Below are 12,369 nucleotides of genomic sequence, written 5' to 3'. Positions count from 1 at the left end.
GACGTTTTACATTTTATTGTTATTACTGAAGATAAGGGTAGAATAAAAAAAAAGCAAGAGTCTATTTGCGTCAGGCGACGGTGAGGATGACCCTCTCGTGCTTCCTCCGCCGCTTCTTCTTGTCGGCCAGGCGTCCCGTGGCGTCGGCGAAGAACATCACTTCCTCCTTGCTCTCCAACTCTCGCTGGAGGAACTGCAGGGCGGCGCTGTTGAAACCCATCAGGTCCTGTATGGAGGGAGGAGAAAAGCAGGACGATGACGACGAGGACGAGGACGGCGCGCAGGTCGAGGTGCAATCTGTCATGGTGGCCTTACGCGGATGTCTTGCACTTTGGAGAGCGTGTTGGTGCGCAGCTCGTCGATGACGGGGAGAAGCTTCTGGCTGCCGGAGATCCGACCAAAATGAATTCTGGGGGGAGAACACAACAGGCCCTTCAAATACAATCCAACTTTATGGATGGAGCGTATTTCATAGCAGCTACAGCTGTAACAAAGCACTTTACAAGAACAAAACGGCGATAATACAACAACAAAGACAGCGAAAGCAATACAATTACTCTGGCCTCGGGTCAAAAGTCAAAGAATAGAAATGTGACTTTTTTTTTAAAGAAAAAAATCTAAAATTATTTCTAGACATTATTCTAAACAACATTTTCTGACGTTTAAAAAATTCAAATAAAATAACATTCATGACAAATTGGCCTGGTCTTTTTTTTTGTTACATGAACACAGATTCACAGGGCAAATTTTGATGACTTGTCTAGCTACTTTTGCTGATATTAAAAAACAACACACAAACATGTTTATCACATTTTGCTGACTTTCATTTTGAATTAAAAGTATGAGAAAAGTAGCTGAGACCTTTCTAATTTAATCAAAACTATTTTCCCCCAATTCCTATGATTTTCTTCAAGGGAAGTAATGCCAAACAATGAACTCCAATAAAATAAAATATTTATTGGGAGGGTTCTTGAGAAAAAAAAATAAGGATGGAAAAAAAAAAAACCCTCCCTAAGCTTGAGTCCAACCCTGCTTTGGCACTTTTCCATGTTTGCATCATGTCAGGGATACTTTGTTCTACAGTTGTTTAACGTGCGTGCGTCCTGAACTATGTGGCGCATTGAAAGAAGCCGCAGCGTTTTGTTTGACTGACTTGAGCAGGAAGAAGAGGCAGCGGCACAGCAGCTCCACCTCCAGGCCCTGCCGGATGAAGCCGTTGAAGAGCTCCAACAGCTCCGGCACGTACGGGAACGGTAACACCAGCAGAGACACCTCCAGCTCGCTGACGTGCCACAGAAAACAAAACAAACAAACAAAAAACACGTCAAAGAAAAAGAACACAGCACAGCAGTGATTCTCAACATCTGGTACAAGTAGCATGCAAAAAAAATTTTAAATCATGAATTAAATGTCCAAACTGGACAGGAATTCACAGTGGCTTTAACCCCGGTGCATGTTACAACGGCTTACGATAATAAATATATTTTTAGGAATTGTCTCATTTTTCAACACTGCTGGTGCAACATGGAGAGCGGCGTAGAGCATTTTGTGAGGGTTTTTTGACAATCGCTTCTCACCTGGATCGGACTTTCTTGATGACGTCAAGAACGTAGCGGCACGGCTGCAAGTGCAACAAACGCAAGCACACAATGTCAATAACAGCCCTGGGGTGGTCAAATCCCGAATCCGACCCAGATTTTGGACAGATCGATAGATAAGACAACGCAGCTGTAAATTATAGGACAAAAGTGATGGGTGACATGAAGAATAAAAGGAAAAACAAGCAAAAAAAAAGCTCAAACGAATAAACACTTTAATCATTCATAAATCATAGAAATCAATGGGTGAATGGTCTGGGGGAGAAATCATTATTATTCCCTGAGGACTCCTACTTCAGATATTGTCCGCAAAGCTAACACAAAACAAAGGTTTGACTACGTCCGCTGTTGAACATTTCCTATTCGAGACAGAAAAAAGAAACACTCACGGAAATATTTCCAAAGGCCACAAGGATGGGATTTGGCTCAGGGAGGGCCAGCTGCAAGTAATATGAGAAAGCATTGACAACGTTGCGCCTTTACAAAGACAACACTCACTCGTGGATGTGCGAGCGTAAAAAGCACGACAACGCTCTCACCTCCTTGCCGGCGCGCTCGCAGGCATATTTGTGTTCTTCCATCTTCCTGTTCTCCCCTCGGAGGAGCTCCAGAGCCTCCATGATGCGTTCGGCCTGGTGGCAATCCAAATTAGCCACGTTACTATGAAGTTTGCTAGCCGGAATGCTAAGCAAGGTCAACTCACAGCTTTGACCGTCTCCGCCGTTTTCTTTCCGGCTGGTGCGGCTTCGCCCGATGTCTCTCCGGGCACCTACCAAGGAAACACCTGACTGACTAGTACAGCCTATGAGATGGATTCAATGCTAGCAGCTAGCATGCAAAAACATAGCGCGGGATCGACCAGAATCCAGCAGAGAAGTCAAGATTTGCCCCTTTCATCAGCTACTCAAATGGGGAATTGAGCAAATGCCAACAACCAGCATGCTAACGGCCCATGTAGGCTTCGCCACACGGAAACGCGTGACATCGTGCTAAATTCTACTAAGAAGCTAACAGTTGGTTAGCTAACGGGAGAAGAGACATTAGTAGTCATGGCAAGATGGCAACTTACCACTGGAGTGTCCCCTTTGGCCAGGCTCTCCTCAAAGTCCGCCTCTCGCTCCTGTCAAATGACCAAAAAAAGAAGTAGACTCCATGGCAAGAAAGTTGGCGGCCAATATTGATGCGAATGCTCGGGCCCTCTTGTTCCTCACCATCTCGCGTTCCTCCTCCAGGATGATGGGCTCCCTGGTCCTCTCCCACAGGCGCAGAGACTTGTCGTGTGACGCCGACACCACATGGTCGCCGTTGGGGCTGATGCTCAAACACCACACCTCGCGATGGTGGCCCTTGGGGGGTGGGGGTGGGGGGTGGTCAGAAATCAGCGGTTACTTCACCACAGAAAAAGGGGGGGGGGGGGGGGGGGGGGGACTGACCTCCAAGGTCTGGATGTGTTCAAACTTGTCGGCGTCCCACTGCTTGATCTTCTTGTCCTTTCCCGCCGTGAAGAACAAATGCGTCTTGGGGACGAACTGCAGGAACATGACGCTGCGCACACGGCAAGTGACGTGAGGTCGTCATCGTGAGCGCGCCGGAGCGGACGCGCCAGTGCGCGCTACCGACCTGTCGTCGTGCGCAAACATGGAGCGGTGACAGTCTCCAAAATCCAGGCCCCAGATCTTCACGTTGCGATCCGCCGAGCCCGTGGCGATCAGCTTGCTGTCCTGTGGGGGAAAAAAATGCCAACGACAAACCGGTTATTGTCGTTACTTTTGAAAATAATAACAACTACCATTCTGGAACAACTATCCACATTCGCACAAAAGTCAGTTATAGCGTTTTGGTAGAATTGAAAACAAATACGTTACAATAGAAAATGAATAAAACGGAAATACAATTTTAAAAAAAACGTAAAACAGGTCAAATAAAAACCAAATATATCGTCACTGTCCTGTGAAAAACACTTATGTCCATTTTTTTTCAATTCTCTTATTTTTACGTGAATGGTGTTTCCACGTTACAGACATCGCATGAACTAAATTGGGCATAAGTCTTTTTCACAGGACAGCGACGATATGTTGAATTAAATCAAGACGCAAAATGTTGTTAACTTCTTGAAATCAAATGAAATTGTAACTACAAATACAGTAACTTGTAAAAAAAACAAAATAAATCTGAAATAAACAATACACAGTATATACATGTAAAACAATGATATGAATTAAAACATTTAATCCTGAAAAAATCTGATGTCATTAAAAAAAAAAGTTAAAATTACAATAGAAAAAAAAATCTAGATAAGATGTAAAAGAAACAAAAAAAAAAATCGAACTGAAAACCTCTGTCTGTGTTTCATTCTGCACCCAATAAAATGATTACGACATAAAAAAGGATTTTCTTCGTCTTAACACGTCCCTTCTCTTTGTGTCGCCATTGAGAAAACGAGGGCGTTCTACAATCTATATCAATGAAAATGGACCAAGTCCTTCGCGAAGCCGCAGTCTGAATGGGAGCATTTCATCACGGTGTCTACTCACGTGTGTGATGTCCAGACAAAGGACGGGCAGCTTGTGTCCGTACAGCGACAGGAAGAACTGCACACAGAGCACCACAAGACCAGGCAAGAGTGACTTGATGCAGAGCCAGTCAGCTCCTCCTCTCCTTGCCCGCCCAACCGCTTTACCTTGAGCGTGTCGGTGTAGAAGACTTTGACGGTGCAGTCCAGCAGGGAGACGGCCAGCAGCCGCCGATCGGGAGAGAACTTCACGCACAGGACGTCTTCCTCCAGCTGCAACGTGCGCCTGTGCTTCAACGTCAGCCTCCTGCAGCGCACGCAAATACAAGGAAAACAAAAATAAAAAACAAGAAGGGCGGGGACGGAAAATGCAAAGGGCAAAAAGAGGAAATGGTACAAAAGAAAATCAAGAAAAAGAGGAATGTGAAAGAAAATGGGAAAAGAAGTGAGAGAAGAGCAGAAAATGGCAGAAAAGAAGGAAAACGGGAACAGAAAAGATAAGAGGGGAAAAAAAGGGAAATGGAAAAGGAGAACAATAAATGCAAGACAAAGAAGAAAAATAGCAAAGAAAAACGCTGAGAAATGAGGAACAAATGTGGAAAAAAGAAAAAGAGGAATAAATAGATACCGGAAAAAATAAGAAAGGAAAGAAACATGAAAAATGGAACAGAAGAAAGCAATGGAAATGTAAAAAACATAAATGAAAAAGAATGAAAACAACAGAAAACGGAAAAGAGAAAAAGACAAAGGACAGGATAGAGTAAATTAAAAAAAGAAAGAGGGGAAAATGAGAAAAAAAATGACAGTTTGACAGCAACGTAATGTAATATGCATGCGTGGCCACTAGATGGTGCCCCTCTGCATCTTGTCCCAAATTGTCTTTGGAATAATCTGAAAAGTTTTGCATCTTACTTGTGTCCGGTGGCCTCATCCTTCACCAACTCAAAGTCCCACAACTTCACCGTCTTGTCCGCGCCGCCGCTCACGATGCCCCGCTACGCGCGCACACGCACACGTTGTACGTCATACATTCACAGAAGGAAAACGGGGAAAAAGATGAACAAAAATTTATGAGGGAATATGAAGAAAACTGGGCAAAGGCAAAAAAGGGGGTAAAAGGGAAGAAGAAAACACACAATAAAAGGGGAAGAAGAAATATGCGAAGCAAAAACCTGGTCGGGCGCCAAGCAGAGGGACCACAGGGCCCCGCGGTGGGCCTCCAGCGTCTCCAGGAGGCTGCCCGACGCCAACTCGAAGATCTGCAGATTGCCGCTCTGACCCAAGACAAAGACCAAGACTCAGCAAAAGGTCAGAGGTAGTAACATGGTAAGAGGAAAGGACGAGAAGGGGCGTCAAGGGCGGGCCACCTTGGTCCCCAGGATGATCTGCCTGTCGCCGGGCACAAACAGGGAGCAGAGGGCGTACTGGCACGCCATGGTGCGCACCACCTGCAGCGTCGACCTGCGGACGCCAAAGCAAGCAAACGCGCGCTTTGACGACATTAAAGCACAACTACGCAGACAAAGGCAGCGGCTCGCGAGAACATATTATCGCCGCGTGATTCCAGGTCCGAATGTGACGTGAAGCCGCCGGGTTGCAAGTCGTGGCGCTGGCCTGACCTGTTCCAGATTTTGACGGTGTCCCCGGACGCCGACAGCACGGCCAGGTTGTCGGAGCTGAAGGCCAGCGTGCGCACGTCGCTGCGGTGGCCGCCCAGCGTGAGGCGCGCCGTCTTGCTGGCCGCCGCCGCCGCCGCCGATTCGGACGCCTTCAGGCTGTACGTCTCCACCGTGTTGTTCTGCAGCAGCAGGGCCACCTTCAGCTCGCCGCCGCCGCACGACAGGCAGTCGGCCCACCTGAGGCGATCAATCGGCGAGCGGGGTCAGGTCGCGCCATCCGAGCGGCCGCTCGGGCTTTGGGGACGTCACCTGATCTTGGAGGAGGCCTTGATGTTGCTCAGGCGGACGATCTCGTCCGCCAGCGTCCTCTCCACCGGCGCCGCCTCGCCCGCCGCCGTTCTGGAGGAGGAAGGGAGGCACGCCTCAGCGCATTCAAGTCAATTCAAGTCAAACGTTTGAGTTTGGCGCGCCGCTGTCAATCGGCATTGCGGTAACGTAAAACCAAAAAATCCAATTGACCGCCAGCATAAATCAGAAAGCTTACTTGAAACGAGCAAAGCAACATTTGTCTACTATTGGAATGGAAAAAAAGCCCAAGCCATTCGGAAAGTACTTTTTGGAGTGCGGACAACTTACTTGGCGGCCTTCTTCTTGGCTTTCTTGAGCTTCTTGTGCATCTTCTTGCACACTTCCTCCTCTGACTGCACCATGAACACCTCCAGGATGGAGTCGTTGCCCTGGACAGTCGCGCACAAAAATACAGTTTGACATTTGGAGAAGCAGCACGTGAAGCGCCAAGGCCCCGAAAAAATTCATACAAATACATTTGAGCGCTAAGCCAAGTGGAATTTTGGTCCAACTTTTGTGAGGCAAGACACAACATTTTGTTGTCCAACTGCAGTGTTTCAATGGAGGGAGGAGGGTGTTGTAAATATGACTATTATTTCCTTTTGTGATCAAATTCAATTCTAAAGGTAAATGATTGCGACAACAGGTTGCAGCTACTGTTTTACTTCATGATTCCAACTTTTTGGGAGCAAAAGAGCATTTTTTGTGGTGAAATTGTGTGTGTGTGTTTTTTTTTTTTTAGACCAAACAGATATTTGATGGCTAAATACTGTATGGTGACCACAATCCTGGTCCAACATCGCTATTTTCAATGATGACACATCTTTTGGTAGTCAACAATTCCATGCCGGTAGACAACTATCACCTTTTGTGTCCAAATTGATGGCAATTTATTACATTTCAGTGGCGACTGGACAAATACCTCATTTTAGAGCTTTTTGTGCACACTACAATTTTGCGGCCAAGTATCATTTTTGGTGCTCAACTATTGCATCATTTGGGGATAAACACAGAGTTTTAGTAGCGAAACATTGCAGTTCTCTAGGAAATGACCACATTCTTCCACAAAGACATCTTTCTTGTTATCAAATGCATTTTGTGGCAAAAAAACCTAATGCAAATAAATAAAATGATATATATTTGTGGTGAGTTATAATGGGGGGGGGCAAAGTTGCATTAGTTTTTGATTGAAGACGCGACTTCCGTAGCAATTTTGTACTCACGTGGCAGGCAAAGACTCTGGCCTTGCTGTCGGCACTCAGAGACACAACTCTGTCTCTGGCCTCGCGGAGGATGGAGCCGGCTTTCTTGCAAGTCAAAATACACTAAAAGACGGCGACAAACATTCAAAGTGGGTCAGGGGCTCCAAACGTCAAGACCTTAGCGCCGTTCTGCTTACATCTTCTGGACTCTCGTCGGCGTCTTGCTCACTCGCGTCGGCTGCGCCGCCGTCGTCGTCGTCGTCGTCGTCGTCCAGCAGGCTTTTGCCCTTCTTGACTTTGGGCTCGCCCTCCGCCTGCTCCTGGCCGCCATCACATGCACGCACGCGCGTCGTCACCAAACCGCACTAGCCACGGGGAGTCGTTCGGTGCGGCGGCTCACCTCCGTCAGGTAGCTGACGTCCCACGCTCGAAGCTCGCTGTCGGCCGAGCCCGTCAGCAGCCGTCGCTCCTCGTTAAGAAAGGTCATGGCCCACACCTGATTGCCGGTCGCAAAAAGAGGCAAGCGCCAAGCTCAGTGCTGCATTGCTCACACATTTTCACCTGCTTTCTTTGGATGCGTTTCCCTCGATCAATGTCATTTCGTTTCAATGCGGGCTTGGGAAAATGCATACTGTTGATTTAGGCAGAGCACCGTGGGCGTTCAATTTGCAAGGAATCAAAAAATACAATTTAAAAAAGCAGCTGAATTTCGTAAAACTTAGCTATGCTCTACTGCTAATCACTAGAGAATGGAATATGCTACTGTCAAACTTTTTTTTCTTGGAGAACGATGGGATTATAGCCTCTGATTTGGCGTCTATACATATTTGGTGATCATATCTCGCAACATTTTGTGGGTCTTGAAATATCGCTGATAATCTGCTGGCAGTGAATGGGTTCGTTTTCTTTGTAATCTGGACATGTTTTTCCCGGAAAAATATTGATCTAAATTACAATCTACTAATCTATCTAAATAATCATTACTTCACTTACTACAAGAATAATTCATTCATTCAATCGAAGCAACAATTTTAATAAATGTGTTTTTTTTATGAATTTCAGTTAAATACGTTAGAAATCACAATTACTTAATGTATTAAATATGAATAATTACTAGCATTTAAAAAAAAAAAATCTAACAAAGAAATGATAGAATACATGTTTGTAGTTGTTTAATTTGAAAGGCTTAAATTAAATTGTACTTGAAAGGAGCAAAATCGTCAAATTACAATTTGTTTTGCACGTTTACATTTTTAAATTAAAATTTTCATTTTTAGAAGAAATGATAAGAAAATGATTTGTATTTTGTTTTTTTAATTGCATTATCTATTTATTCATAAGCCCCCATGAAAAATGTATTTAGACTGCTTTTTTGTTGGTTGTGATGCTCAAAGGAAAATACAATTTCTTGGAATGTTGAAGAAGCAGCCAATTTCTAAGCGCAAGCAGCGGCCATTTTGTACTTTGGTTGAACTTGAAGTCAAACTTGGCACGACTGCGGAGTGTTGTTGCGCGTGAGCGCGGCCACAGCAGATCAAGAGAGGCCGTGATGGCGAGGAGGACGCTCACCTCACTGCGGTGGCCCACCAACGTCTTGAAGCAATGCTGCGTGTCCAAGTCCCACCACTTGACAAAAGTGTCCTTGGAGCTGCCCACAAAAGCAACAATGTGTGTGGGTGACACACACATACACACACTCGCTCTCACAACACAGTCATATGCACGTATACAGTGGACAGAAAAAGTCGACGCGGCCACGCTCGGGGAAACAACTCAGATAACGTGGCTGCAAAGGAGTGCACGGCAATGGCATTCGAAATGCTTCCCATTCAGCCTAAATAAAGTTCGGCTCTTCTAATAGACGTGGTACCTGGTCACCAGAAGGTTTTTGTCTTTGAGGAAGAGCGCCTGCGTGACCTCGTCTTTGTGTCCCCGAAGTCGGTACAGGCCGCACTCGTTGATGACGTCCCACACGATCACGTCCGTGTCCTGCAAGTGGAAATGACCTCTTTTAATTCATCGCCACAATTGACATTTTGGAATGGGTCATTTAGTCGTCCAAGTTATGTTCTGAGAAGAGACGTGTGACTGAGCGTGCACCTAAATGCTGCAATGTGCTGCTTTTCGTTGTTTACGTGTCAGTGACAATATAGAGGGAAAAAAATTGCCCTCAGGAAAGCACACACAGGAGTCGATAGCGGAGAGAGGGTAGTAAGAAGAATTCGTATCATCTTACAAAGTATAATTATTTTATTTGTGTGTTGGTTTTGTACACATTTGTGGTGATTTTTTAGTTTTGAATTATTCTGTTATGTTCATGCTTTTATTTGCGTAATTACCGGGGCATCTAAACATATATACTTTAATTAGTCTTATTTTGCATTAGATATATTTCAATGAATTAATATACAGTACACTTTTGTTCAATGCACTTTTTATTTGTGGGATTGCTTCTATAAATGGTGATATTATACCACTATCTTGCACAACTCCTATTTAAATGTTTTTTTCCATTGAGTGGGACTGAGCCGACCACAGCTCGGAATAGCAAAATTATGCGCATAATTGATACTCCTTAAAAATGCTTTGAAATGAGAAGAAAAAAATGTGAAAAAATCAGAGTAAGTGTCTGTCCGCCACAAAGTGAAGAAGTCGTGGGTTTCCACGAAAAACACTGACTGGCTTCACTGGCTCCCAGTGCATTTCAGGGTTCGATTTAAGAATCTCCTATTTGTCTATAAATCATGAAATGGCCTCGCCCCAGCGTAACTCTCTGAGCTCCTCCACTCCTACGCACTTTCCCGCAGCCTCAGGTCTGCGGACCAGGCGCTGCTCGAGGAGCAAGCGGAGCCTCAGAGGGGATTGAGCCTTTTCGACTGCTGGTCCTTCCCTTTGGAATGACCTCCCATTGGATGTTAGGCAAGCCTCCTCTCTGTCCACTTTCAAAACCCGGTTGAAGACACACTTCTATTCGCTGGCTTTTTGATCAGACCTGAAATTTTTGGCTCTTTTCAGTCTATATAGTGTTTTGTGTTCATTTATTGATCAACACTGTGTATTATGGCCTTTTATTGTTTATTATTATTCATTTGTTTATTGTTTGTAAAGTGCTTTGTTACAGCTCCAGCTGTTGTGAAATGCGCTACATAAATAAAATTGTATTGTATTGTATCGTATACGGTCTTCTTCACCGTCGTCCAGCCGGTCGGCGGACTGACCTTGGAGCCGGTGACGAGTCTGGCTCCCAGCGCATCGTAGCACATGGCCGTGACGGCCGACTTGTGTCCGTTAAAGCAGACGTTGCTCTCTCCGTTCAGCAGACTGAAGAGCCGCACGGCGCCGTCCTCGTAGCCCACAGCCACGTGGACGCCGTCCGGCGACGGCCGCAGGAAGGTCACCTCATGTTTCTGGCCCGCGAGGATCAACACCTGCACCAAGACAGGAGGAAAATCTATGAGCAGCAAGTATCAAAAAACACCTTTCTCCCACTTTTTCTTCTTTTAAAATACTTCATAGAGAACAGTTGTTTGTTTGAGCCAGTCTCAACTTGACCCCGGAAAAACCCTGAGAAGTACTGAAAAGCATGCTTTTTTCATCATCTTGTTGTCACCTTCTCCGCTTTGCGGGTGTCCCAGATGAAGACGTGCTCGCACGCCGCCACGGCCACATAGCGGCCGCGCTCGCCACCGCGTAGCATGACATAGCAGATGTTAGCTTTCTGGCTGCCGATCACGCCAAAAACGGCGCCCGCCACATAGCGCAGGTACTGCTTGGTCAAGCCCATTGATGCGTGGCCTCTAGGGGGCGCCGATTCCTGTGGAGACAAACCACATAACAATTTTTGTGGCCAACTACTACAGTTTTCTGGACAAATACAGACTATGTGAGCAACTGCTGTGTTTTCACAGCTTAATATCATATTTCGGTTAGAAACTACCACTTGCTAGCTAAGAAGCAATACTTGTCAACAGCAAGGCAATAGTTGATGTTAGATAATTGGCCACATAAATTCTCTAGTAGGCCAGGAAGGCGGTAGTCACCACCAAAATGCAGTATTTTGCAGTTAAAACACTGTTTCTTCAAAGGACGTGTATAGAATAGACTAGAAAGCCTTTACTGTCATTGCATGGTACAATTACCTCTACGACAAACATTTTTTGTGGCCAAGTGACGGCTTTTGCGATCGATTTGCGTTTGAACAGCTATCTACTGCATTTCTGTGGGAACCAACCACTTGTAGGAGTATTGATAAACGAGTTTTTAAACGTAACTCCATTATTTGCATTTTGAAATTCCGTGTGATAAGCTAGGCTACCTTTTAGCCGGGGGCCGACTGTTTAGCTGTACGACACCTACCGACGGGGCGGGGACGAAGCAGATAGCCAAAGAAGCGCCCCTTTTCCCTTCCTAACCCCGTCCGCCCGGCGACCACTGTACTACAAATCGCTCCACGGTGACACGCTTGAACCCACGTGTCCACTATACTGACTCGATAGAGCTCACAAAGTCACACCCACGTTGTTCATATGTTTGTCTATGTTGTGAAGCAACTTACGATACGAAGTTCTAATGAATGTCCTCAAGGTTTGGGCTATTTTGATGTCTTACCCCTGAAACGCGGAATCAAGCGTGGTTCCTTCGCTGCTGTTGTCGTCGGGGAATCGCTTCAGACTGGACCAATCGATCACAGAGTCACATCGGTCTCGTGCCGCTGAGCAACGTGTTTTTTGTTTTTTTAAATAAGTGCTTTTTAGCTATATTATTTTCCTAATGTATTCCCCGAGCAACACACAAAACTGAACTGGAGTTTTAAACGGTGCGTTTGATAAGTCATCGCGTTCATTCTACTGCTTTTGACTGGGGGTCCAAAAGACCTTTGCCGAGTTTGACTGCAGGAGGCAAACGCGCTTAAAAAAAATTAAAGACTGTTGACTTAATTCGAGAAAAATTGGCCATGGAAATATGTATATTTAATAATCTAAGTTACACTTAAATTATTAAATATGTATATGTATAGTCATTCAGAACAGTCTGGGAAAAACAAACCCGGAAGTGTTGAACCCGCCATCCACTGTCAACGAAGAACCCGG

The 12,369-nt window shown here is 45.5% G+C and overlaps 1 protein-coding gene across 6 annotated transcripts; it reads right to left on the bottom strand.

Annotated features, from left to right (window-relative positions):
• On the bottom strand, nt 1–12,368 carry wdr3 (WD repeat domain 3). Of its 6 annotated transcripts, none has more exons than XM_086051592.1 (27): nt 12,326–12,368; nt 10,890–11,093; nt 10,498–10,707; nt 9,150–9,268; nt 8,849–8,927; nt 7,680–7,775; nt 7,477–7,599; nt 7,301–7,402; nt 6,366–6,466; nt 6,039–6,128; nt 5,730–5,966; nt 5,478–5,571; nt 5,283–5,384; nt 5,023–5,105; nt 4,279–4,417; nt 4,133–4,189; nt 3,219–3,319; nt 3,032–3,143; nt 2,810–2,944; nt 2,668–2,718; nt 2,302–2,367; nt 2,138–2,230; nt 1,988–2,038; nt 1,578–1,621; nt 1,154–1,282; nt 316–409; nt 1–226 (listed from the first exon to the last, which is right to left on the bottom strand). In XM_086051592.1, the coding sequence occupies exons 2-27, from the start codon at nt 11,061–11,063 to the stop codon at nt 71–73; spliced, it is 2,838 nt and encodes a 945-aa protein (XP_085907718.1). In that variant the 5' UTR covers nt 11,064–11,093; nt 12,326–12,368; the 3' UTR covers nt 1–70. The 6 variants fall into 6 exon arrangements, with proteins under 6 accessions (XP_085907718.1, XP_085907720.1, XP_085907714.1 ...); XM_086051594.1 differs by lacking the exon at nt 12,326–12,368 and adding an exon at nt 11,888–12,146 and having other exon boundaries at nt 7,477–7,593; XM_086051588.1 differs by lacking the exon at nt 12,326–12,368 and adding an exon at nt 11,888–12,143.
• Nucleotide 12,369: the final 1 nt, after the last annotated feature.

Source organism: Filicampus tigris, chromosome 14 (genome assembly GCF_054856515.1).
Source record: "Filicampus tigris isolate MCC_2025a chromosome 14, RoL_Ftig_1.0, whole genome shotgun sequence".
Taxonomy (NCBI): domain Eukaryota; kingdom Metazoa; phylum Chordata; class Actinopteri; order Syngnathiformes; family Syngnathidae; genus Filicampus; species Filicampus tigris.
This window is presented reverse-complemented; position numbering and strand designations above follow the sequence as displayed.

Bases quoted from the DNA above. Each gene is read 5' to 3' on its own strand.
- wdr3 (XM_086051592.1), bottom strand. From the start codon at position 11,063: ATGGGCTTGACCAAGCAGTACCTGCGCTATGTGGCGGGCGCCGTTTTT. The intron at 5,572-5,729 runs GTCAGGCCAGCG...TGGCGTCCGCAG, and splicing joins ACCGTCAAAATCTGGAACAG to GTCGACGCTGCAGGTGGTGC. The intron at 5,385-5,477 runs GTGGCCCGCCCT...GTCTTGGGTCAG, and splicing joins AGATCATCCTGGGGACCAAG to AGCGGCAATCTGCAGATCTT.